General features: G+C 51.4%; 1 protein-coding gene across 2 annotated transcripts in view; it reads right to left on the bottom strand.

The window, feature by feature from the left end:
* MTOR (mechanistic target of rapamycin kinase) overlaps window positions 1-27,246 on the bottom strand; it is a 109,879-nt gene that overhangs the window by 20,709 nt on the left and 61,924 nt on the right. For both annotated transcript variants that reach the window (XM_037165639.2, XM_037165638.2), the window contains exons 29-37: window positions 20,217-20,292; window positions 17,025-17,164; window positions 11,036-11,136; window positions 9,140-9,255; window positions 7,858-7,935; window positions 7,544-7,651; window positions 4,620-4,745; window positions 4,391-4,522; window positions 350-465 (exon numbers count right to left, since the gene is read on the bottom strand). In XM_037165639.2, coding sequence (XP_037021534.1) covers window positions 350-465; window positions 4,391-4,522; window positions 4,620-4,745; window positions 7,544-7,651; window positions 7,858-7,935; window positions 9,140-9,255; window positions 11,036-11,136; window positions 17,025-17,164; window positions 20,217-20,292 — 993 coding nt within the window. The remainder of the gene's footprint in view (window positions 1-349; window positions 466-4,390; window positions 4,523-4,619; window positions 4,746-7,543; window positions 7,652-7,857; window positions 7,936-9,139; window positions 9,256-11,035; window positions 11,137-17,024; window positions 17,165-20,216; window positions 20,293-27,246) is intronic.

Here is a 27,246-nt window from a genome sequence, read left to right as displayed (position 1 = left end):
CCCAGTTTACGTGACGACCAACTGGACGCACGGAGAGGTCAAGTAACTTAACTAGAGTCACACGTCAAAGCAGCGGCACATCTGGCATTGGAACACAGGAGTCTAACTTGGAAGCCAGACACCAGGAGAGGAACAGCACTTGGGTGCTCCTGGGCTGCTGAATCCTGTGCAAGTAGGTAGCAGAGGCCTGGGAGCAGCGCAATTAGGTGGCTGCCTGGGGTCCCTACAGGGAAAGGTGAGATGTCAGCAGCCAGCTGCCCAGCGACATGCCCATGGGCATGTCTGTGCTGCGGAGGCTGCCGGCCAGGCGGGCCGGGGTGCGACCGGCCTTGGCCAGTGGGGACCTCACCGGGCCATGAGCTTGTGCAGCTCCTGCTTGTGCTGCTGGTCCTCGGGGGCAATGGCGTGCTGGGCCTGCTGCTGCATCGTCTGCACAAAGTGCTGCATGTGCTGGAAGGCGTCGATCTGTATAGGACAAGGGCACAGGGAGCCACTTGGCATGCGGCCCAACCTCATGGGCAATGAACTACTGTTCACGGAACAGGCGTGTGAGCCAACCCCTCTCCAAACGGCGCGCCCCGGAGAGCAGGGTCAGAACCCTGCAGGACAGGACAGAACAGGGCATGGTGCTGGGAGATGGCTGGGCTTTTCGAGAAGATTCGTATTTTTCAACTCTAGTCTTAGCTCTCCTCTGCCAACTGTAATTGCTGGTTTAATAAGCCTCGGAAAAGCTACTTGCCTGGCTATCCCATATAACAATTCACAGGAAGTAATTTGAAGCAACTGCTTACTTCACTGTCAGCATACTGCCCTGGGGGAAATTAGGTTTATGGGGGATTAGTTTAAACTAGCACAACTTTAGTATTTGTTTAAAACACTCTGGTACCTCGGACACTCCAACAGAGCAAAAACTACAGTTAAAAAAAAAATCTGGTAGACCCCTCAGTACCCAATAAGAACACAGAGACAGGGTGGACACTCCATGCATCCACGGGGGAAAGGAGGAAGCCATTAGCTTAGCAGACATCCGGTCGAACCTGGTGGCCTAGTGGCCAAATTCCAGGGCATCCTCCGGCAGTGACATCTTTTTACACTACGGGATTTCATACCAAGTGAGCAGAAGGCATTTGAGTTAGGAACAGAAATTCCTGGTAAACAGGAAAACAGATTAGAAAATAGCCAAGCTAGGGAAGAACAGAGGCAGTCGGAAATCTGGGAGGAAGCTACGAGCCATTCCCATAAGCCACATCCAGACACACCAGCATCTTGATAAATGGGGCCCGTACACTTTTAAAGGTCTTTGAGGGAGGAGACAGCATACAAACACCAAAAGCTCAAATGGAAAACACAGTGAAACTTAAATCTACCAACGCAGGGTGGGTGGAGGGGCGACGCCAGACGTGAGCGGATGTAAATAAGAGGCTACATGTTCTCTGCTGCAGAGGAGGAGGGAAAAATAAACCTTCAATAAATAAGGTCGGAAGGGTCTTATACCAAATCATACGAATCATTTTTTTCTCTTTAAAATAGAAACACGCCAGTGATGATGGCCCAGGACAGTGAAGCCCCTGGTGTGGCGGTCCAGACCAACCTCAGACGCTTTCTAATAAGAAGTCACTGGCATCACAGGCCAAGGCTGGAGCCACTCACTTGCGAGCTGGCCCGAGTCCACTCGGACGCGCGCTTCTGTCTCCTTCACAGTGGCGCCCGCATCCCGGCCACTTTCATTTTCTCCACCTGAAGAGAACTGGCTTTGCTCCCACTCTGATTCGTCCTCGAGGTCTTTCCTGGCTGACTCAAGAACCCGGAGGTCACCTGACATGAGAAAGGCCCTGGGCAGGGCCAGCCCCTGGCGTGGAAGTGACCTGGTAACACGGGGAGCCATCTGACACTCTGGAATAATGGAACCAACTTAACTCCTGACTCTGCAGCGTCACACTGGCCCCGACCTCTGGTTCCAGCCCACAGGAGCCGGGACCACTGGTCAAGGTGTGCGAGGGGCCGTGGGTCAGGCATTCACCTCAACTTGCATAATGACCCTTCAGGTGAGAAGACTTGAGAGCCGACTCAAGAGATTCCAAAATTAAAAAAGAAAAGAAGAGCCAGGCTACCCCTGGGCCGGCGCGAGGTGACGAACAATTCATCAGGCAGCTAATCCGTGCGTGAGGGCAGGGCGGACACACAGACGCCCCCGCCGTTAACCAGACACCCGTCTCCCTGACCTCGGCCTTCACAGAGCTGTCACTCACTGCTTTGAAAAATGAACCACGTCAGCCCCCACACTGGGAAGTGACGGATGTCCCTTTAGTTTTTCTTCTATGAGAACTACACTGACCAGACCGAAATCTGACTGGAAAGAAAGGAAAAGAATTGGGAGGCAATACTGAAGCAATTCCTCACTAGCAAAGTGAGAGAGAGCCCATGATCTGCGTGCACATGGAGCAGGTGAGAACCGAACCAGGAACTCTGATGCCGGAAGCTTTCCGAGTCCACGGGCTGAGTCACGTCAGTCACCACATAGAGTTAAAGCTCTGGGAGACTCACCAAGGCACTGAACAAAAAATAAATCACCCAAACTGGGGAGGCTAGGTGTTAGTTTGGATTTGAAGCCCAATATTAAGTTTAGGGAGTTTATCCAGCATGGAAGAATCTAATACTTCTCTGCTTTGTGGCAGGGAGGCAATTTATTTTCAAAGAATTAAAAATGATCTATTAAAAACGCCTTCTTTTTTCCATTCCCAGAAGTGAGAGGGGAAAAATGATTTTCTCCTTATAGACGTAGAACTGGTCACTCAAAGAAGAGGCTTCTCTCCGCTCCAGCCTTCAAGCTGGGTTATGGGCAAGGAATACGGGGCGGGTTGTGGGCAAGACGACGATCTAGGCTCGGCGAGATTTCACACAAGGGCCAGGCTGCTGCTAAATTCGGTGAGGCATTCTGTTTGGGAAACACTGTGTACACACCTGTCGCCTCCGCCTTCCTGTGGAGCAGGGTCTGCTCTCCCCAAACATTCCATCTGCCTTAGGTAAGGCAGAGAGAATCCTTATTTACAGTGGCGGAATGGAAAGCTCAGAGAAGTAAAGTGACTTGTTCACTTGCACAATTATTACTAAGTAGTCAGTTTTCTTCGGGTAGCTCCTGAACTCTCACAACGATGTAACACATCTAGCTCTGAGCTTGAAGTTCAAGCACCTAACTTTAAATAGGTTTCTAAATTTTTATCCATGTGGTTTTACGCCTCCCACCAGAATCTGGGCTCCTAAGGAAAGGCCTTAATCTGTGGTCAGTTAAAGAAGCCACTCCCTGGTTGAGACATTAGCCAAGGGCTCTTTCTGCCTGCCCTTGGCAAGACAGTCAAAGACTTGGAGGCTACGGGAGGGGGGAAACCAGACTATATTCAGGTCCAGCACCTTCTGTTTTTCTCATCTGCCTGGAGGAAGGTCGGGCTTTGAATCAGAAATGCTTTGGCTTGGAAGGCTTACAGAAACTGAAAAAACACAAAGCAAAACAAAACAATCCCCCCAAATGTACCTTTATTTAGAGAAGGGAACCTGGGCCACTACTACTGAAGTAAACCCTGAAGACACTGTGCCTGGGTATGGGGACTATCCCTCCCACTCCTGGTGGCTGCCACGGCCACGAGGTCGACCACTCACAGAAGGAGTCACTCTGTAGAGCCCAGGCCAAGGAGCAGCCTCCCCCTTCCCCAGGGGAACCACGACTGTGGTTCCATCACCTCTCTGCACAGCTGGGGCTGCCTCGCATTCCTCTCTCACCACATCCCCCCTGTGGGGACTCCCTCTTCTGTCCGGTAGGAGAAGGATGCAGGACCAAACTCTTTTTGCCTGCAGGGTGCACTTTCTGACAGTCATCCTCAGCACCCAGGAGGACTGCTTAAGAACACTGAACCCCCAGGCGGAGGAGCCACAGCTCTTTCCCAAGGACCGCCTGTGAATCAAGAGGAATTCTACACTGGCTGCTGGACCACGTTCCCCACTGGTCTGGGCATTCCGCTCTGGGGCTTGTTGCTTTTTGAGTCCCAAATCGGTGATAGGAAGGGAGACAAGAAGTCTGAGAAACCACACAGGCCTTGTGGAAGCTCCAGGCAGCGTTTTCCCAAGTGTGCTGACCAGGCCGCCTTACCCGAGGGGCAGGAACCGGCTGTTCCTACGCAGCAGCTCATTCTGGCTGCGAACGTGACCGTGATTACACTCCCTGGTTTGTTCGACGGTATACATGCATCTCCCTGAATATGATTCCCTTTTTAGACCAGGCCAAACTGTTTCCTAACAGGAGCAACGCCCCCGACACAACAGTTCGGACGCCGTGCGCCCTTGAGGAGGCAGTGAGAGGCAGAACCTTGGCCCGCTGTTGAAAGCAGGCGATACGGACCTTGCGAGCGCTCTTCCACATGTTTTTCATGTAGGCGTAGGTCACCTGAGGGTGTCCTGTTGGCAGAGGATGGTCAAGCTGCCGAGACGGATCGACTCCCAGGAGCAACACCAAGGTTTTATGAGCAAGAGCCTTCAAAACAGGAGCGGTCAGGGCATAAACAGGACCGGACTGGCAGCCCACACCCTCCTCCGCCTCCCCCGCCACCCGGGGTGGGGCGGGCACTCACCAGCCTGCCGCTCTTGCCACACAGGCTTGCGTACTTGAGCCAGGTCCGCATGTCCTCGTGGGGGCTGACCACGAGGGACCGCACCATGAGGATTTTCTGCCAGTCCTCCACGATGCGCTGGCAGCCCTGGAACGTTCACACGTGGGGGTCAGATGGGGCCTCCGCGGCATCTTAACCCCCCACGAGCGGTCGGGAGACCACCGAGAAACAAAAGAGACTCATTTTTATAATCTCAGCTTTCTCAAGGGAAGGTTACTGTGACCGAAACGCCCGTGGGGGGCTTCTCAAAATTCGAGGAGCAGCAGAACAGGGACTACTGGGAGCCTGCCGCGTCCTCTCTGCGGGACCAGAGGGGCCGGGGCAGGTCAGCGGCCTCTCTGTGACTGCAAAATGGGTAAAACAGCACCAACTCACCGGGCCATGGTGAGGGCTAGAGGAATTAAATGATTTAAGTTTCTTTTCTGAATTAAAAATAATGCATGTTTAACTTTTTTTTTTTTGCTTTCATTTCTCTGGTTGAAGATGACTCTCACTGATAGATCCAATTTAAAATATGCCAATCAAAATTAAAAAAACTAAGTATAAGAGGAGTTTAAGTAATTAAAATTTCAAACGATGTTTGTGGTCGGTGGCACTCACATCTCTGAAGTTATTCACACCTAACCCTGCAGTAGGACTTACGCTTAATCTTTCCTCTGCATGTTTGTCTCGGATCAAACACTGCACAGAGAAGGGGAAGTGCCTCACTCATTTACATGCACAAATTCCTTTTAATTAAAGAAGGGTGACTTAATCATCATGAAGGGGCTAATTTTACATCAAAAGACCTCTGAGGGGAAGGCCAGCCTCTCCCTGCCCGCCTCCACTGGTAAGCGGCCAGACTCAGACGCGCCGCCAGGAGAGACGGGTTTGAGATCCGCCGCTTCGGCGGTGAGTTGTGACACCCGACAAGCTGTCCCTGTGGAAGTCGGTCTAGAAGTCTGGGAGCAATGGTGGAAGGCTTTCCAACATGACAGGACATGGACTGAGCCCGAACAAAGACCCCGAGAGGAGACCTAACGCCAGGGAGGCTGACCTCTCGCACTGCCCGAGGGGGCACTGGCTGGGGATTTCAGTCTAGATGACTCGTCCAGAGCGGCCGTCTTCCTACCTGGCAGTCAGTCCAGTGAGTGTTTTGACAGCAAGCCACCCGTGAGAGCCAAATTCCTACCGCAAACTTAATGCTCTATTTTCAGGCCTTGGGCTACATCTTTCCATCCCATTAAGTGTGACAAGAGTAAGTTGGAAAGTTAGAAAAAAAGAAGAAAGTATAATGAGTGAGTGTTTTGATGACTCCTCACCATCTGCTAGTTTCTCCCGGGTGCTGAAATAATGTGGCCTGCCAGGCAAGAAAAACCTCTTATCTGAAGACAGGAAAGTCACGAAGGCCTGAAACGATGAGTGTCTTGGACACAGTAAAGTTGGACATGGGCCTGCCCTCCCCAAGTCTCTGGACCACTCTCCCTCCAAGTCTCTCGTTGGGTTACGTTCCACTTGTTTCAACGGCAGAAAATTCATCAGAACTCTGGTTTGGAAACTGTTCACTATTACAGGCACTTAAGAAACCAGGGTGTGTACAAATCAAGTGGGCAATGCTTGCTCTGGTGTCCAGCAGACAATTTTCCATCAAAACATTCAGTGGGTATTTCGTAATTGCCAATAAACCACGGGAGGGAACTGCATGTGCCCGCTGCGGGGCGAGAACGGCCACGGCTGGTCGTCTGCCCGCTGGGCTTTCCTTTCTGGTGGAGTGCGTCCTGAGCCGCCGGGACAGGAATGCTGCCAGGGGGCAAGCAGGCTTTGTCACAGCCTGCCGAAAAGCCTGGAGGCACAAACCCTATGGTCTCAACACAGAGTTTGGAACAGGGTGTGGACTGAGCCCCGAGGAAGCAGTTTAAAATTGAGAAGGCTGCCATGACAAGAAGGGGGACCAGTGGCTTCGGAAGTGGTGGGGGCTTTCCTCTGCTGATGAGCTGCCCTCCTGCCCACCCAGCAGCTGGGAGAACTGTCCTTTCCAAGAACACTTAAGACTGCTGACTCCCAGATCTGGACTTGACAGCTCCTCATGCGAAAATGATCAGAATGTACAATGAAAACACTGATGGAAGACTTTAAAAAGTTTCTCTGGGATGGGAAACTGCAGTGGAAAAATGTCTGAAGAGAGGTCATGGGGTGACCATGACCTGAGGAACTGTGCGTGGCAGGCCGTGGCCAGTGAGCATCAGAGAAGCCCACCGGAAGAGCTGGCCGCAGGTGGCCAGTGACCGGCTTTCGAGCCGAGATACTCAGGAGTGGCCGAGCAGGGAATCCCCTGGGGAGGCTCAAAGGCTACTGATGCCGGCCTGTCCCCGGGAGTTCCGATGTACGTGGTCTGGGAAGGGGCCCGGGCAGCTGAATTCTTAAAAGCCCTCTAAGTCATGCTGCTGTGCAGCTAAAATCGAGAGCCACTGATTTTGAGTCTAAGATCATCAACTGGCTGGCTGTGTCGCTTATCAAAGATGTTTTTTTTATTCCTAGAGAAGGATAAAAGCAGACTGGGAAATTGGTCACTCTCACAGCTAAGGGCTCAGCTGAGAAGCCTTGGAGCAGGGGTGCCCCACATTTTGGCATCTCTGCAAAGAAGGGTTGTCGTGGGCCACACATCAAATACACTGCGACATGTAATCACTAGAAAGTCCCATCATGTTTTAGGTAAATGTACGACTTTGTGCTGGGCCGAGTCCACAGCCATCCTGAGCTATACGCAGCCCAAGCACCACAGGTTGGACCCTCCTGCACTGGAGCATTTTGATGAGACGCAAACCGGCCTGTGAGGAGGCAGGAATATACACTGAGTGGAACAGGAGAGGGAGGTGGCCGCTACTCGGGCCTCCCACCAGGCTCACCTGCAGTCTCTCCCACCAGATCTGGCGGATGATCTCGCGTCGCTCAGGGACAAGTTTGTACTGGATCACCTCCTCCAGTTCGGACAGCATGTGGCAAGAAACCATGGCCTGACAAAAGCAAATCACACTCCAGCTCAGTGTGTGTGAACCACCCAAAAGCCGGGATCCATCCCAGCCATTTTTTTTCTGGTGCAGGCTACTGCCGAGACCATGCGTGTGTGCGCCCGGCAGCCTGGGGGCCCTTGGCGGCCTGCTCTGGGAAAAGCGAGGAAAAGAGCCTCTGACACGACCACTGTGGAATATCGGACACTCACCCCGTACGCCCGGCTGTAGCTCTCTCCTGCCATGGCGGTCAACTCGGCATCCAGCAGGTCCCTGGCTTTGTCGATGCACTAGGAGAGAAACAGGACACCCCTGGAACACCCCTGGGAGCCCAGGGCAGTGCTGCTGCCTTCAGGTTTCTCAACGAGCTGCCACGTCGCCCGTCTCGCTTACATTCCAATGATGAAGAGAAAAATTCACCAGAGAAGGGAAGGAACCTCTTCCCGGATCTGAGCAGCTAGAGAAGCACACTTCTGATTTCTTGGAAAGGGCAGAAATGTATGGCAGCCAAAAGCCTCACATACATGATAACACCCCAAATCTGGGGTAACGGGGGGAGAGGTGTGCTCTGAATCACCACGTTCTTGCAGCTCAGAAGGACTTGGGGGGTCTACTGCCGTCAGCCTGTCCCGGCTGGGCACGTCTGTGGACATGGTGTGTGTAAGCAACGGCTCCAGGGGTCACCTCTGACTTGAAAGCGCCTGTCCTCAAGGGATGGTACCTCTGACACTGGAAAGGGAATGCCCAGTCCTCCCCGTGTGGAGACGGGAGCTCCTGGGCCGATGCTGTGCACGGCCCAGGTCTCAGTTCGTGTCACGTAGGGCAGAGCTCCAGGGGTGGCACTGGGACCGCAGCTGCAGTCCTCTGTGCTTCATCCACTAAAACCCCATCACGCCGAGCTCTTCCTGGTTTGAATGTTTACGGTTAGTTACGTGTCCCCATCCCGTAAGTGTGTGCTCAGGTCATTTACCCAAGCACCCCATTCACGACAGCCTGGTGCCTGACAGGGTGGATGTGATCACTCCGTTATTTCACTTCATTATTGGCAAGACGGGACAGGGCTTCCAAATAAAGCACCGGCTTTCCTAGGTCATCAACGTGTGACACACCTGAAGAGCCGGAAGACACCCGTGACTGACTTCTGCTGCCGTGGAGGGGCCTGAGGACACAAACCGTCTCCCTCTACTACCAGGAACACGAAGGCAAGGCGGTAACAAGGATGCCACGGTGACCCAAGGGGCTAACTCTACACGCAGTCTAAACGGTCGCTTCCAGAACACGTGTCCCTCTTGGAGAGGAAAGTGGCCCCAGCTAAGGCGCTGGCAGTCTTCTCACTGAGCACCACACTCCCAACTGCCCTAATGAGTCCATGGAGCCACACTCCAGAGCTGCAGTACGATGACCTGTCCGCACAGGCACCACGTGACGAGGAGCTGCAGGCCATGCCCAGTTCCCTTCTTTTCGATGGGTGGTCTGGGTACGTGTGGTTTTTACCTGCTGTGCCAGGGAGAAGAGGTCCTGGTGCAGTGCCAGCACAGCTCTGTAAAATGCCCCATCGTGGGTGTCCCGGGGGATCATACAGGTGTACTCCTCCATGCTGTCCCACTGACCTACACGGAGGGGAGGGGCGGGGAGATAGACAGAGAAGAACATTAGGGCGGTCAACCTGCTGGGCTGAAGGCAGCATCTCCAACAGCCCTTGTCATTGTTTCCGCACTTAGCTTGGGGCTCAAACAAGGTGAACCTTAGCCTTGGACTGAAACCCCGCAGAGACCTCCACACTCTGAGGGGCCGAGCGAGCTAACCTCACAAAGCCACACCTGTGTCCCAAACACAGGCCTCCACTGCTGTCCCAGGGAGCTCCGTAAAAGACGGGAGAGACGGCAGGAGATGTGTCAGGAGGGTTTGACACAGTGCCTCGTTAACCTGGAGAACTCTCTCAGATTTCTCCAGGTAGACGGGATGGCTTTCTCCCTTATTAGTGAAGCATCTCAGAGTTCAATGGTGCATTGGGAATCACATTTTCCCCTTAACAAGTGAACATGGCCATTACCCAGACATGGGCCAGGATTAGACAAACAGATTGCCCATTTCACTCCGGCAGTACCTTTGCCTCAGAAAGGAGGAGATAAATATTTTAAGAGGCTCTGTTACAACAGAAAGAAGGCTAGGTCAAGGCCCAGTAGTCTGTGTCCTGGCCGACTGGGAGAATGGCTGCAGCCGGGAATGCAACAGAGCAGCTTCCCCAGGTGGGATGAGCGTGTATCGAATGCCGGGACTTCCAAGACCATATGCAGAAAAGGTATCGGCTTCACTAGCAGCAAACTGCAGGGCCACCAAGTTTATAAGGCATTTTCCTGCCGTTCACGCCAGTCTAGCAGCTTGTCCATTCTCAATGCCTCTGGGCAAAAGCAAAACAGCAAACAATGACTCTTCAGGAAGCAATTTATTTTGAAAAATGTTTTGGATACAGCCCAGAGCTTGTGAAAGGAAAGGAGATAAGCTCTGTGACTCAGGAGGGATAGCGTGTAGGCAGAAGGTTACGTAACCTTTCTCTGGACTCAGTGGCTGAAGCCTTTCTCCCGAGACATCCCATGGACCCTTTCCCCTCTTACTAAGAACATCGCTGGAACAGATGCTGGGGCCTGGCGTCAGAAACCTACGGTCTGTGAGGATTAAAAGGGAACCTTTGCTTTCAAAGACCTGGGAAGAGGGGGTAAGGTGGGAGAGTGTTGGGCAGCAAGGAGGAGGAGAGAAAACAATGCTGTCAAAGTGTTCGTAATTGAAAGAGACAGTGAAAGGCATGTGGAGATCATTCTATTATCTTGTTCAGTTTTATAGGGTTCGTTATATTGTTTCATTCAGTTTTGTGTATGTTGGGAAAGGTAAGAAATAAAAGTAGACAGCTATCTTCTCTATTCTTGCTTGGGCTAAAGATGTGACGAGTGGCGCTCCAGCAACCACACTGTGTCATGAGTAGACTTGAACAGACAGCCCCAGGCAAGGCAGAAATATGGAAAAAGGCTAATGATGGTTGAGTCAGAATACTAGTCTGGGAATCCCTACCTCGAGATTCCATTCATGAGAGAGAAAATAAACCAGCAACCTGGTTCAGACATGAACCCCAAACACACCTCACTATATGTCTTCATTGTGATGCTCGCTCACTGCGTTCCTTGGCTTCCTCGTGAAAAGCCGTTTTCACCCTCATCTAACAAGTTAGTGAAAACCCTCAGGGAGAAACAGCTGGAAGAGACGGGAGTGAGTATAGACCGTCGGACACGTCTGTAAATCTGACATCCTGCCTGCAGCCACGGCACCCTGCTTTCGGATGTGAGCACCCAGCGCGCCCCGCCCACGCTGACCGGGGTGCCTAGCAGGAAGCCTTACCTAAACCCCAGGCAGCGGCAGCGGCCATCCGGGCCATCTTGGCTTGGGTCTCATCGTTGACCAGGGTCCACTTTTCACAGCACTGCTGGTGGAGCTGCCCCCTGAACGAGAGGAATCAGACAGCTGAGTTCAAGAAATCACCTCTGTAACCTGTTGCTCTTCTGCCCTCCTGGGTTAGCTGGGAGGCCACAGAGGAACTAGATGATAGGGGCCTGCCTTGAACCGGCAGCCTTTAAAGAAAAAGCACTTTCGACTGGGTGCTCCGATAGAGAAGTGATTGCCGTTTGCTGTTCCTATGGCCTGGTACTCACAATTTGTGAGCGAGTTTATTGAAGACAGGGACTCTGTCACTTGATGTGATGTGAAATGTCCTCTACATCTGGCCCTCTTTGTACCTATTAAATAACCCCCCGCAGGCCAGCGAACCCCAGCTCTGTCCCTTCGGCAGGCCCACGGAGAAAGCGGTCTGAAGAGAGACACACCCGGACACTCATTTTGGGCTCAAAGCTACCGGGAGAACTGGCTCTTCAAAGCATCATACGAGTGGGTACAGGCTGAGATGCGACTGGTCTGCACAGAAGGAAGCAGCTCTTCAACGGTCACCTCTACCCGAAATCCAGACGCTGCTTGTTCTCAGAGTTCTGCACCATTACCACGAGTGTGGCTGGCTGTGGACCATGAGATACTGAGACTGTAAGTGGCGCTCAGCAGGCCCCAGCACCCGAGGAGAGCGGAAGCCCTCTCAGAACAGGGATGTCCAACCACTGCCTCCCACATGCACGTCCGGATGGAAGGAAATGAAGCTGCTCCTGAGCGGATATAGGCCCACTTTGATGTGAACTTCAAGACTCGGCTCAGAGACTCCCCAGTCCTCCCTGCCTTCTGAAAGAGATGCTGAGGGTGTTTAACTTGGCATTGGGAGTGAAGGCAAGTCCCAAGTGGCCCAGCTCAGAAGCCCCGTGGGCCATGGGTTGCGCTACATTACTAGGTGGCATGGGTCAGGGGCGGAGATAAACACTCCGACTGGTGCCCACATCTAGGAGAACGGTTCAGGCCCACTATCCAGAACCGGGGCACGGCAGCCACTAACTTCACATCTCTCTGGCACGCGATCAAGAGAGGCAGGGACACAAGCTTTCAGACTCAATACACAGCCAAGATCCAAAAGGAGGAGGAACTGGGCGGCCCCCTGCCCACCCGCTCGCTGCTGCAGCTCAGTGACAGAAGCGGGATGTGCCTAGAAGCCTTCACTGCTGCTCGGTCCCACCAGGGCTGCTCTTACTCTGGTCGCCGTTCGAGTCGGAACCCCCATGGGGCTTCTTAAACCACATTGCGCAGCGCCCTGTCCTGAGTTCCTGATTCAGGAGGTCTGCACGGGGGGGCTGCAGTGTGAGAACCACCGGCTCGGGGCATGGGGGTAGCCCCTCTGGGCAGCGTGTCTTTGCTGGGGTCTGGCCTGGAGGTAGAAAAGAAAGCTACATGGCTTCCAAATGGTTCTTCCAACCCTAGAATTCAAATTTTTTTCCCCAATACAAGCAAAGTTTCTTTAGAAAGTCACAGAGGTAGAAAAAGTAAGGAAGCTGGGCCGTGTGGGCTCAGGACACAAGTTGCAGAGGCAAAAGAAGGGCCCGTGGAGCAAACGTACATGCACTGAAGGAAGAGGGAAAGGAGAACTCAAATTTTTATGGCTTGTTGCCACAAGCAATTCAGCATCCCTCTAGTCCTTCGCTGGGACCCCCCTTTCTGTGGCACAGGACTCGGGATCTAGCATCGCTTGTCACTCAGAGGCAGGGAGCAGGCCCAGTGTGAAACACCAGGAACCACTACCCTGAGAGGCAAGGCAGGAGCGGTTCCGTGGCGTCCTGGAAGAGGGGCCCCGACGGCGAACACAGGCAGTGCCTCCGAGGCGCAGCCGCGGCACAGCTGTCAGAACTCTGCCTGGGAGGCGGGCTCCTCCTTGGAGGAAGCAAACGAACATTTACTACAAATAAGAATGCAGAACACACTGAGTCCTAGCTCTCAAAGGCAGTGGGGACAGAACAAAATCAAACAAATAAAAGTCAGGAGACTGTGGGGGCAAACCCCCCTCACTGCACACCAGGGAAGACCAGGTAAGAGCCCCATCCCCCAGGATTTGGACTTGCCCACCCAGGGCCGCAGCAAAAAGCTTAGCAAGTGTTCTTTCGTTCGGAACACCGACGAGGTTGGCTGATGCCCAAATAATCTATTCTCAAGAACGCAGAGGCCACGTGAAGGACAGTGTGGGGCGGGAGTTCGCTGAGGTTCACTCTGGCTGCAGGTGTGGCTACGTGCACGATGGGGCTGGAGGGCTGGCTCCTGCAGTTACCTTCCTGCAGGCGGGTGAGTGTGGGGACGGGGGAGTCTTAGCTCAGCCCAAAATCATTCCCAAGGCCACCTCTGGTGAACACCTGCCTCAGGCACCTCCAGGATATTCACTCAAAGCAACAGCAACTGAGAAACTATGCTTCACGTGTAATTGACTGAATAAACCACGTAAGAAGCCTACATATAATCAGGACAAGACTTTTGCTTCTTCTACCTCTTTAAAAAAATTTTAAGTCTGTTGCATCCTTAAATCCCTTGGTCAGCATCACTGGCCACTTATGCTTCACAGGTAATTATAAAGCAGGAAAGAACCCAAGAGATCAGCGGTAAATGGGACCAAGCACTGCTGCGTCAGGAGACCTGGACCGCTATGCTCTCGGGAGACCTCCGGACAGAGGGCTGTGTCACCCTGTGACTCAGCTTCCCGACGGTCACATAGGCAGACTCGACAAACTGCATCTGAGGTCTGTTCGAACACATCCGAGCTGTCCCCGCCTACCCATCCACGGAAAGCAGTGCTCTTTCATTCAGAAATGGCAGGCAGGGGAGGGGCCGGGAAAGGTTCCGAATGAGGGAGAGGCAGTTTGGGCAGACCCCAGGATACGGGGAGGGTGTCAGAAACAAGACAAAGGGGCAGAAGAACAGGTAGGCGATTCGGGAAACCGAGTGGACGAATGCAGAGGAGAAAAATTCTGTGGGGTCTGGAGAAGTGAGCAGAGATGGCAACGCGAGACCCCGATGAGGCTGTGGCGTTCATCCTGGAGCACTGGAGGGACTGCTTAGAGCTGAATTTTAAAAATGCTTACATTGTTTTTTAATCTTCCTCTTGACAACATATGGTTGTATGGTAACCAATTTGAAAGTTAAAGAAAACCGTTTTTGAAGTAAGGTGGCCAGTTCTTGTTAACATTCTCTTCAGGTAGAAGGTGATGCAGTGATGCACATGCCCTGTGCCCGCCCTGTTCTATGTGGCGGCCATGAGCCGCACCGGCTACTGAGCACTTGGAATGTGGCCAGTGTGACCAGATATTCCATTTTGTTTAATTTAAAGGAGCTGCATCTGGCTAGTGGCCACCATATTGGGCAGCACAGTTTCGATGCCCGCTGGACAGAAGTCTAGTTTCAGTTGCACAAACCGATGGAGCAGGTTTGATAGAGCACGCTTCCTCGATTTCCCGAGGGAAGTGAATCTGGAATGCTAATTATGAAAATAAGTAGTAACACATGAATCTCCCTAATAATGGCTAAGCCAGACAAACCAATTTCAAGTAACTTCAGATTACCTATACATATATGTGACCCAATGCCAAAGGCTAAATTCACTGATACTAAGTTTTCAATCACTACATCACATCTTTTATTTGGGAAACATAACTGTATATTAAGAAATAAAAATAGCAATCATTTACCAAAAAATATCTGTAATTAGGTGTAATGAGAGATCATTCTTTTTAGAAGTCTTACTTTGATTTTTCAATAATATTTTTTAAACTTTCTGAGGTATCAAATTTTTAAGCAAATCAGAATTTGCCTGTATTAAAGAGACGGGGGTTTATTGTGGCAATGGAATACCACGCAGTCAGTAAAAAGATGAGGCAGCGCCTTTGGCACTGATACGAAACCGCCCTAGAGCTGCTCGATGAAGACCGGGTGGGGGCAGGGGGCAGGGTGCCGGACACACCGTCCCTGAGCCTTCCCTGGCCGTCTGCACAAGGCCCTGGTCTCCGTGCTGGGAAGTCTGAGTGGCAGAGGGACAAGGACAGGACTAGGTTCTCACAGGCCTGTTGCTGTTTTCCTGAATTTTGTGCTATGTGCGTATTACCGCTTCAAATCATAATGCTTTTTGAAAAAATGAGTAAAAAAATGTAGCTTAAAAAAAAAAAAGCCTTCAGCCCCGGCCAAGTGGCTCTCAGCTGGTCAGAGCGCCGTCCCTCCACCAACAGGCTGCGGGCGTGGTCCTTAGTTGAGGCACATACAGGAGGCAATGAATTGATGTTTTTCTCTCCTCTCTCTCCCTTCCTCTCTTCTAAAATTAGTAACAAAAAATAGCTTTGGGTGAGGAGTTACAAAGGTAAATAAAAAAAATAACCAGTGCCACCTCCTGAACATCTCTGGACCCCGCCCTCTCCATCCCCACTGCCCTCGGCCTTCCCTCTCTGCCACCACCCCGTCTCCCCTCAGATGGCCTCTGAACTTGCCACCTCCTCTTTGGCATTCCTCCAACCCACTCTCCGGTGTGCTCCTGAAGGGCTCTTTCTATAAAATAAACCCATCAATCATGGCTCTCCAAATACTCGGATGGCCGCCCCATCGCCATTAGGTTCAACTCCAAACTCCTAATCTGGGCTATTAGCCCCACATGCTATGGTCCCTGCCTGTGTCTCCTGCATCACCTTTTAGTTCTTTTGCTACATCACCCCGACCGTCCAGCCACACTAATCTTTCAGAACCTGAACTTGCTCCTGTGCATGCCTCTCCTCACCGTACAGGTCCAAGTTAGGCACCAGTCCCCACTGGAAGCCTTCCAGAGCCTTGATCAGGGCCCTTATTTCCCACAACTCCCTGGGCTTCCCTGTGTAACTGTACTCCTCTGTATTACCACACCTGGCTGTCTGCTCCGTAGGCTCGGGGAAGGCAGGGGCTGCGTCCCCCTTGGTCATGTACATGTCCTCAGGGCCTGTCGGACACTGGCAGTGAGTAAGTGCTCAATAATCACTGGTTGAACAGATGATAGGGGCATCCATGTCCAACAGAAAGTCAGATACTCTGCTCATGCGAAGGGTGTGTGGCATTTGAACTACTTAAAACTGTAGTTAAACGACTGGATGACTGTAGCCATCTTCCTTTATGGCCTCTTGCTTTAACTATTTAAAAAACTGCACTGAATGCTGGGAAATGAATGGAAGCCATTTTTTCTTCACCATCCCTCCGAAACTCCCCAAACCAAGACGTAGGCAACTGTTCTCAAGCTTCTCTGTTGCTTTTACCTGGAACACCCCTCCTCTTCTCCCCACTCTCCTTCGCCTCCCCGACCTGGGTCCCTCCTGCAGGGAGAACTGCAGGATCAGCCCGCTCCCTCCTTCGGCTTCCAAAGCCGTGCGCTCACACGGTGGTCACTGCTCGCTCAGGTTTTAGTTACTCTCTGTCTTGTGCTCGCCTCACCCACTTCACAACGGAGGAATTGCTTTCCGTCCTTTCAACACCTAGAGCCTGGCACAGGGCTGGGCACAGAGTGAGCATTCAAGAAAGCTGACGCACCTGAAGACAAGAGCCATCTGTTCTTTCCTGAACTCACTGCCAAGTGCTAATTAAAAAAAAAGACTAGAAGGTCCTTGCCAGTGAGTCAAGGTCGGGAGGTCGGATAAGAGGAGCAGGTGCACATCCCAGAGCAGAACCCAAACCTGTCCCAGTCCAGAGCATGATAAAGTTTAATTTTTATTTTTAAAGACCCTTTCTATTTAGCACTGAGACAGGACAGAGAGAGAAAAACACCAAAGTGACAGATGACTCCTGGGAAAATACCAAGTCAAGCAAAAATGAGAGTCTTAGGAGAGAACTCTGTTTAGGGGAAGCCTTTCAAACCCCAAGGCCAAAGACACGACGCCTCTAGCAGCCACTCAGCCACCAGCCCGCCGCAGCTCACCATTCTCCCAAGGCCTCGAGGCAGCGCATGCGGCCCAGCATCAGCTCTGGGTCGTCCTTGTTGGTGTCCATTTTCTTGTCGTAGGCTACCAGGGCGTCTTCCCACTCGTGCAGTTTCTCGTACCAGGTGGCCTGGATCTCCTGCCCAGCGGAAAAGGAGGGGACTGGTGAGGAAGGTGTGGGGAGCGAGGAGGGCACGGTTTTAACCCACACATCCTTCCCTAAGGTGCTGCGCTGTGCGGCCGGCACGTCACCCGTCAAAGCGCGTCTTGGCTTTGAGCGAAAAGGACTTCAGCGTGTCTGGAGGTGCGTTTGGTGATGATGGGGGTGTTGGTTCCTTGGCATGCTGATGCCATGACCCTGGGATACTCCGAGAGTAGAGGTCAGGTCGTGTTCCTTCCCCCATCACTTCCTGATACAGAGGTCACTGGAGCTACAAGGATGTGAGGACAGGAGAAATCATTTGGGACAGCAGGAAGCCCGAGGCGACTTCCTACAAGGATGCCAAGGCCTTGATCTGCAGGAGTGCTGATGCCGGGCCACGTGGTCGGGATGGCAGCCGCTTGCCTGATGGGGCCAGAAAGGCAGGCCACATCTGCATATGTGCCGGAGGAAAACAACTCAGTCTTAAAAAGCTTTTGATTCTCTTCATCTCTTCATGCATTTTTAAACTTCCAGGAAATAATAATTTAAAATATAATACTACCACTTAAAATTCTTTGGAAAAACCTTCCCGCCCTCTCCCAGAGTCCCCCATCTAATGTTCCCTCCTGCTCAGCACTGGGCAGCTTTAGCGGCGTCAGGGCCAGAGGGCGGATTCCATTAGCGGGCAGATGGCGTGCCACGCTGAAATACTGTGTCGGCCACGTGAGGAAGAAACGCTGTGGTCTAGAAGTTGCAGACCGTGGCTCACTAAATGGTCAGGGGCTGTTTTATGTATCTGTCTGCCCTCCACCTCACTTTGCCTGCTGGGCTTCATTACCAGCTTTAGTGAGTGACTATTTCTCTACCAGACCAGGGTAGTGGCTCTCCAGGGATTTCTTTAACAACCATACGATTTTGCAGTGAAATTTGTATGATATAAAGCAGGGCCTGAATTACTTTCCCCCATTACCCTCCTCTCCCTTCTCAATAAAACTGATATTTGAGGACCATATGCACCAACAGCAGCTCTGTTAAGCTCACTAGAAGGATCTTTCCTTCTTGAACCTCTGTAAGGAGGTAGTCTCTACTTCGGGTCGCTCACTTGCACTACCTCCCTTCATTGGTTTCCAACAGAGCCAGGCCCCTCTGCGGCTCCTGCACTGATTCTGCTGCTACCACAGCCTTTCCTTCCAGTGCCAGTGGATAGTGGGGTTTCCCAAAACGAGCATTTCTGGTTCCGTGGAACGTACAACTCCCTAAGCTTCATCTTCTAAGCCTGTTTAGAACAATGTCTCAAGAGGGAAGAAAACTTAGAAAGAGTGACTGCAAATAGGGTGTAAAATTAACCACTCTTAAATTAAAAAGTAACACTGGAAAATTCCCATTTCAGATTTCCATGCTGGGGGAAAGGAGAAGAGGGGCTACTGACTAATGTGTGGTGCCCGGTATGAACAAGCAGAAAGCGGAGGGAGTGGCATGGGTGGCAGGTCAGGCAGGGGGCAGGATATTTTGAATTGCAATAGACTGCAGGAACTATAAGGTTTAAGCAATGAATCACACAAAATTCTAATGAGATTGCTGTTACATAAATTGTGCTGAGGAAGCACAGGCTCTGCCAAGAAAAAGCAAGCCATTGTCAAGTTTAATATGATTCAGCTACCTAAATATAACAGAAAATCCACCACAGGTTTAGCAATCATCCTGAAGCTAATGGCCACCTTCAGAACCTGGAGCCAGAGGCTGGCACTCTGAGCCCCTGTTGGGAGATCCCCTGAACCCCGGATGGTCGTGGAAACCTGGTTTCAGTCGGCTCTCACTGTGGGGGAGAGCCCTGAGGCTCTGAAAGGGAAGACCAGCTGTGCCGAGGCGGCCCCTCCCGACTTTCTTCCCTGTGCAAACAAAGGACTGTGGCAGGGATGGATGAGACACCGTCCCTTCCGGCTTGTCTGCTAGAGAGATGCTTTCCTAGTCCAGTTACAGGTCTGTGCCCAAGAGGCAAAGGAGTCTCGTAATGGTTCTGTCCCTGTGTGAGGCAAAAGCCTGGGAATTAGTCACAATTTTTCTTCATGCCAACATGCTGGACTCTTGATTAAGATACACCAGAGCAAGTGACCTACACGACTAACGAAAGGTTCCTTATCAAACATATGGGCCCGGAACCTCTTGACCTTCCAGGAAGTCAATGCTAAGTTGATTAAGTTGATGCTTTATATATGGTTAGAAAGTTACCAAAGCACCCTCCCAGGACCACAGAGAGTAATGGGAACATTTTAATATTGGTAAGGCGAAGACGGCAGGAGAGAAGCTATGTCAATAATAATGGAATGGAACAATCACTCACTAGAGGTATAAACGAAGAGTGTATTTTTCTGGAGAACTGGCCATGGTTTCATCTGAATTATGTGCTGAGTGTTAACTGTGGGTCAGTGGCCGCGCCACCTCCCACAGACAACACAAAGATAACTCAGGTCAGGGCTAAATACCTGGGCTCTGACGCCAGACTGCCCAAGTTCAAGTCCTGGTTCTGCCATCCATTCCCCCTCCCTGCTCAGGCGAGGTAGTTACCGTACTGGGGGCCATAGCCTCCTCATCCGTAAAACGGGGTACAGCAGTAACCCTTCACCAGCTTGTTTCAAGGACTGAATTAGATGAGAACATAAAGTTCTTAGCAAAGGGCTGGGCACATGCACAAGTTTGATAACCACCAACTATCACTGTTCACAGACACTGTATTTAGGGTCTGCATTCACTCTTGTTTTTTCCAAGCAAATTAGATTTTATTATTTTTTTAATTAAAAAATTTTTAAATTTAATCTTTATTATATTTTTTCCACTACCATTTAGTCCCCTTACACTGCCCTCCCCCTCTGTGTTCATTTTGAAGATGTCCATATGGCCACTGTCTCCTCCATCCTTAGGATAAAGGTAAGTCGCATCAGACTGTTACCAGTCAGAAAAAAAGAAAAGGAAGTAACTTTCTAGCTTGTGGCCAAGTGCGTCCTTACTAGGTTACTGCCTCTCGCTTTTCTAAAGGGAATGAAGCACTCACCAGCTCTCCGAAGTGTTTCATGGCGTATTCTAGCACCCCAGCCGCTGCCTCTGGCTGCTGCAGCTTATTATTAATGCTGGGAAAACAAAAGGAAGAGGTGGTCACACTCGGCACTTGGAGCTTGGGAGGCGTGGGGTCATTTGTGGGCAGATGGCTCACCAGCACAGCGGGGACAATGTCTTGCAGATGCAGAGAGAGAATCAATGATCTCGTACTGTGCAGGAAGCTCAGCCTGAGGGATTTCATCTGGACCCCATACTCCTGGTTTTGAGGGGTGCAGTGGTGGGCAGGAAGGCTTGCCTGCTCTGGGGATGGATTCCTCTCAGATGTTGCAGGTCAGGCAACACGTGTCTGTCTTTTAGAAACTAGCAACCCTGGACCCAAAACTGTCCCTGTTGTACAGCAGAACCAGATGAAGCACCTTTGAACTTGTAACTCTCACCTCCTTTCCCCAGTTGCCTTCAGTGCCAAGAATCATCAAGGTAAATAAAAATCGGCGGGCTCTGTAGGCAACACAGAGATGGCCGAGAGGCTGGGTCACTCACATCAACCACAGTGAGCCCCCGGGAACTGTGGCTGTGCAGCCGCCTCGCCTGCTCCCCTGACAGAGCCCGTCCCCTTGGAGTTTGGATGTCCCTCAGTCCCTCGAGGACCACTGCCCTCTGCAGCAGGTGTGGGGGGACTGCACCCAGCATTTCCTGCCTGGCGTTTGGAGGCGATGCCTTTCGCCAACGACACCCGACTTCGCTGATGTCATCGGTGGGCGGCCTATGGCCAGCTGGGACTGGAGGTTCATCACTACATTGGGGCAACTAGCAGGAATGCTGGGAGGCCTGGATCCATGCATCAGAGAGGCCGAAACTTCCTGAAGGCAGGGCGGCGCCGGCTTGTTCCAGTAGGAACCTGGGCAAGAGGATGAACAGCAACTAACACAACACTCAGCCGCACTTCGCTCAGAAGGAGGTGCGGAGGGAGGGCATAGGCCTGAGGAAGCCAGAAGACAGACGACAATGTCTCTGCACAGGCAGGGAGCACAGTGTGACGGTCGACTTGGAAGTCTAGACGGGTTTAACAGGAAGAATCCAGTTTATTGCCCTGAGTACAAACTATTGACTAGAATGAATTTTTAAGTGGTTTTAGGAAATTCCAGGTTTTCAGTTCAATGTGGTAATATGGTAAGAGACTGCTGTTATAAATATTATTTTTAAAAACTTGAGTACCGTCACATTTCTTCCAGTAAAACCAAGAGGGAACTGCCCAGAAATCCGATGAACTAGAGCAGTTGACATTTGTGAAAGTAATAATCTAATGCCTCATATTTATAAAGCACATTTCAAATAATCCTTCCGATCTGCCACGCCCTTGACCTCACACACCCTAGAATGGACACGTACTCCCAGTCCTGTTTCACTCCAGAGGGGACCAAGGCAGTGATTTTCCCCAAGCTCTACAGTGACTTCGGGACAGTCCCCATGTGACCAAAGCAATATGGTGCTTCTTTATTAAGACGGGGAGGGGTGGGGGAGGGGCGGGAAGCAGCTTCGGCTCTGGAGTCAGAAAACTAGCACTCACGTTTCTGGAGATCTAACTCCGCAACTTATGAGCTGCATGACCACAACCAATTTTCAAATTGCTCATCCATAAAATGGGGCTAATACTATCTCCTTCACAGGGTTCAGGGATTTAAACCAAATAATGGATATGAACTTGCTAAGCAGGTCTTTATAAATGCTTCTTCCTTCATCTGTCTTTGTCTGAGAATAGAAGTTGCTAAAAATAGTTATACGTGGACAGAAAAAGCATACATGTAAGGTTGATGCCTGAGCCAGCACTAGTGAATCAAGTTCCAAACTCATCCTGAACAGGGCTATTCAAGTTGGGGGTCCAAGTTCTGGGCACCAGGCTCTGTAACTAGAGGCGAAAGTGACAGTATAGCTGTCCCCTCTTTTCTTTCTAGGAGTGGACAGGCAGCCTCGTGTGGCACCCACTGGCAGGCCCTCTGGTGCTTCCGTGCGGGTCCTGAGCAGAGCCGTGAGCCAGAACGTTCTCCGTAAGTTTCCTGCTACAGGATTCAGACATGTTTTAATGTCGTGGTTTCCTTTCGGAAGCCCGTTGGAGGTTTTCTGAGCTGAGAATGAAAAGCCAAGTCCACAGGGACTAACCCCGCTGCACGTTCAGTGTGAGGCTGTTTTCCACTCCTCCTGGCCCTGAAGTCGGGGCTTAACCTTGCTGCTCACTCACGTGGGGCTGCGTGAACTGTACTGATAATTAGTATTACTGGGTGTGGATTTGTGATGAATGAGTTTCTTGAACCCAAATAAAGACTTTGGAAGCAAAGATGATGGGGAAAAAAGCTACTTTATCTACTATACTATTATCAAATATATAACATATGGTATATAAACATATGTAATTTATAGTCCTAACGTGGACTACTGGAATGGCGCTGGTAGGAACATAAAGTGTTTTGATGAGGAAGATAAGGTACTCCCTGCCTGAACCAAAGAAATTAACTCTATGAATCAGACATCAAAATCTAGGCGCCCTAACAACTGTGTTCCAATCTTGTTTCTAGAACATGTTCTGCTTTCGAGAACAAACGATACACATCACCGAAGCTTGCCTCACTAGGGGTTAAGCAACACGAAACCGAAAACCAGCCAAAGCCCCTTCCCGCTCCTCTCTCCCAGTCGGAAAGAGCCGTCCCAAAACTGATCAGATCAGGGAGCAAAGGCTGGACACTCCCGGGGGAGAACAAATTTGACCTTCCCGCTGCTGTGGCTTTGACAGGCCTCCAACCCAGCTTTACAAGTTAACAAGGGAAACTCATCCTATAACCCCCACTTCTTTAAGAGAAAGCCCAAACAAGTCACCTGCACAATACTTCCCACTTGAGTGTGTGCGGAGGCAGATGAGGCAGACAGAGCCCTGGGGGAGGAAAGGGAGGGGCTGGGCTCATGGGAGGGACTACTGCCTAGGCCTTTAGCGACTGACATGAAAATCGGGTGCACGCCTTGAGATCTATGACGGGCTCTTGGCCAATAGGGAGGACGATCGCTGACAAATCACACTGCTGACTAAATGGACTGAAACACGCCCAGGGAAAATGAGGGGCATCAGTCTGAGAGTCATTTTCAAATAGTGTTCTTGGACCCTCATCTGAAGACCTGAATGAAAGAAAGAAGGTTGTACACACTCTTCCGCTTTGCTCAGAGTGGAGAGAACCAGCTGCTATCACCCATTTAATTTTTCCTCCTCCCTATTTTTATTTTCCTTTCCTGTAGGAGTTTCTCCCTAAGCTACATTTCTCTATTCCTTCCTTCTGGAGTCTCCAATCATGCCTACAGGCTGCTGAAGGAGCAAATACAGATGCGGAGGTTCCAGAAAGGCAAGTGAACGAAACTCTTGGTGCTCAGAAGTCTGCCGCCCTGTGTAGGACCTTATCTTGTTTCCCTTCCTCCATGACTTCTGTACTCTATCGTGGGAGGCAATCTCTTGGAACAGCAAAGATACCTAACTTTGTTGAGAGCTCACTGTACTAAATGCTTCTAAGCACTAGCTCCACCCTAGGAAGGAGACACTATTATTTATGTTCCATTTTCATATGAAGAAACTGGCCCAGTAGGTCACAAGCTATCGGATATTATCCTTTCTATTAAAAACTGTACCATTTGAGAGGACCTTAAATAATAGCTAAGAGTATAGTGTGAGCTCACAACTGGAGAGATGTGTCTGTTTTCTACCCTTGGCGTCAGCAGGCATGGAGGAAATACCCTATGAAGGAAAGAAAGCACTGGGTGGGATGTTTTGATTCGCTAATTCTCTCTCTAGCTGGCCAATCGGGAGAAAGGGACCCTACTGTGCCTTTCTCTTAACTTCCTCACCAATTCTGTGGCTTACCCTCTGCTCTGACCTCTAAGCGCCCAACTCCTATTTTTTTACTTCCTTTCGAAAGCTACTCACACCTAAAGACTCCCAAGACAACACATGGCCAGGCCGCCACAGTGGGCTTTCCCAGGGCCACTGGTTCAAGGCCACCAGGCTTACAGAGCCCAGACTGGCAAGTGTGGGATAAATCAGCAGCCATGGCAACTCAGTAGTTCTAGCTACTAAGTCCTCAGTCTCCTGCCTACTTGGGTGACACAAGCCTGTCCTTTGAAATATTCCCCTTTTAAACTCAGATGTGGTTGTATGAGACTGGAGGGAGAGACTGATGATGTTTGTTTGACTCATGGGGAAAAAAATCACCTTTGCTCAAAAGCCCCGTTAATGAAGAAGTCCCATTTTATGGGGCAGCTGGGAGTTTTCTGCAGTCCGTTCTACGACCGCTCCCTCGAGTGCCCCTCAGTCCCTCCCTGTGAGTGCTGGAGGCCTGTAAAGGGCAAATTGTTCACGCCCCTGCCCAACAGCTCAGGAGCACCGACGACACAAACCAGGCCCCGCCGACCATGGTCCAGGCAAAAGGACCGACAACACACAAGCGCAGTGGGAAGGAGGCCTGGGCGGCAACGTGCTCACAGCAACGGCAGCAGAAGCAGCAGGCCGACTGGGTTTCCCAGCTCCTCTTGCCGGGCGCTGAGGCCACAAGGAAGAGAGGGCCGCATGGCAAGAGCTTCCTAAGCTGCCGGATACTGATTCCCGCTGCTGTCTTAACAAGGCTGCAGGGATATACATTCCACCCCAAATTCCAGTGAGATCTTGCATAGTCTGTGCGTCTACAAGGCAAATGGGAACTGCCCATCCACATTCTAAAACCCAGGGCCCACAAATGAGCCTGGTGTCAGAAGGACAATGAAGAGGGACAGGAGAAGACAGTGAATTAAGGTGTCAAGAGGGAACAGGCAGTTATACAGACATACGCAGTCCCACTCATTCTCCACCTGAGGGTTAACTTTTATTAAAGGAAGCTGGATTTAAGACCTCAGAAGAGAAGTTCTTGGCAACTGACAACAAGCTTTCCAGAGTTGAGATGAATTAACGAACACAGATAAGAAACTGTCCTAGTGCCTTTGGTACTAAACAGACCCCATCAAGCTTCTCTCCTCCCTACTTTCCAAAAACCTGTTTCTGGAAGCTGGGACAGCGTGTAAGCTGAGGAAGGGACTCCGACTTGAACTTCTCCTTGGCAGGCAGGCTCCCGGTCCAGAGTGAAGGCTGAGAAGCTGGTGCTGGGAGTGGGACTCAGTGCAGCGGTGACCCGCTCACTGCGCCGAGGGTGAGGCCCACGGGCAGGGTCTGTCTCTCACTCTCCAAGGTCTCCGTGCTGACACCCCTACCAGTCGAGGAACTCTAGTTTCCTGAAGGGTCTCCTGAGTCGCTGCCCACAGGTTTCTGGACTGCTGTCCAAGCCAAAATAGCTTGGCCGGGTAACCCCTTTTTGAGTGGTTTATTTGGTTATTTATCAACCTCCTCTCTCAGCTGTGGCGCCTTGGTGACCTTCAGCTATTAAGAGCAAACTGACACCCTGGCTGGTGTAGCTCAGTGGATTGAGCGCGGATTGTGAACCAAAGGGTTGCCAGTTCGATTCCCAGTCAGGGCACATGCCTGCGTTGTGGGCCAGGTCCCCAGCGGGGGCCAAGTGAGAGACAAGCACACATTCATGTTTCTCTCCCCCTCTTTCTCCCTCCCTTCCCCTCCCTCTAAAAATAAATAAATAAATAAATCCTAAAAGGAAAAAATTTAAAAGACAACAACAAAAAGGGCAAACCGATGCAGGGCCATCGAACAAAGCCTGAGCCTGTGGGAAAGCTGGTGAGACGGGGGCACCTGCAGTCCCGTCCGGGGACGTTGGGCACTTGCTTCCCAATGGCCTCGGGCCTCCTCCTGTTTCCAGGACAGACCCGAACCTGCACTTCATGTGGCTCCTGTCAAGTAAGAATTCCCTGAACTCCCCTGGTGCCAGGCCGTTGACACACGCAACACAGCTGGCAGGGGACCTTGGCGGTGTGACTGAGGTGCCCCCACCCGGCCAGGATGAGGCCAATCGGGACTGCAGAACTCCACCATGTAATCGTCTCCTTTTGAACAGGGTCACTTAAGAGCAAAAGGACAGCAGTGAGGACAGAAGGCAACGTGCAGACATCTGAAATGGGACACGGAGAAAGGCTTCGGGGGCAACTGAGGTACAGGCAGTAGGGGAGGGGAAGAGAGACGGGCGGGCTGTGGCTACCCACCGACACCCGAAGGCAGGGGACGCTTTCCTTTCTCACTTCCGGAACTTAGGAAAAGTAACTCTATTCCTTTTCTACACACTGAGAAAGAGAAGGCCGGCCTTGCTACAAGGTTTCAAAGCTAAGACATCCAATGTCCTTGGAGCTCTCGGGGACCTAGGCACCAAGATAAAAAAGATTTGGTGCAAGAGAGGTGGCTCCCGCCGTCTCAGTGCACACGGCCTACGGGAAAAGGGCTCTGACGGCTGTTCTCGCCCCTGCCTGGGTCCTGTCACAGGTTAAATGGCACATCTGTCCTGATACCTAGAGGACACATGGAATCAGTATGTGAGAAAGTGGGGGCCTTAACAACAGAAAAGATAGAATGCCAACAGCTGCCCAGATTAGGAGAAGGGCAAACAAAAAATCCTGTCTTTTCAAGACCAGTGAGGCAGGCATACCTTTTTTTTTTTAACTTAAGAATAATTTTAGGGAGGAAAGTCCACCACAATATAATCACCTTTCCAAAATTGCATTTTTCCCAACGCAGTCTTTTAAAGTGAAGTTTTACACTTCGCCCAGAGCCCGCACAAGGACTTGAACGGGCTGCAAACCCACTGCGTCCACAACCTATGACTGGTCTCGCGGGCGCCCCCTCTCGGTGGCTGGGAGCAGCGCTTGTTAGATGACTGGGTCAGCATGTCTGGGCTCTCTGTGCCTGTCAGCATGTACGCTGAGAAGTCTGGAGGTCGGCTCAGGGATGCAGAGTGCCCATCCACGGAAGGAGGACGGGCACAGCGCTCCATGACACGCCAGGCGAGCCGTCCCGTTTTGCCCTTCACACCCAGGCACCCCCCGGCTGGACGCGGGGCCTGGGTGCC

The sequence above is a fragment of the Artibeus jamaicensis genome, unplaced genomic scaffold, assembly GCF_021234435.1.
Source record: "Artibeus jamaicensis isolate MK-2021 breed Jamaican fruit bat unplaced genomic scaffold, CSHL_Jam_final scaffold_847, whole genome shotgun sequence".
Lineage (NCBI taxonomy): Eukaryota > Metazoa > Chordata > Mammalia > Chiroptera > Phyllostomidae > Artibeus > Artibeus jamaicensis.
The sequence above is the reverse complement of the archived record's forward strand: the minus strand, read 5'-3'. Positions and strand labels throughout refer to the sequence as shown.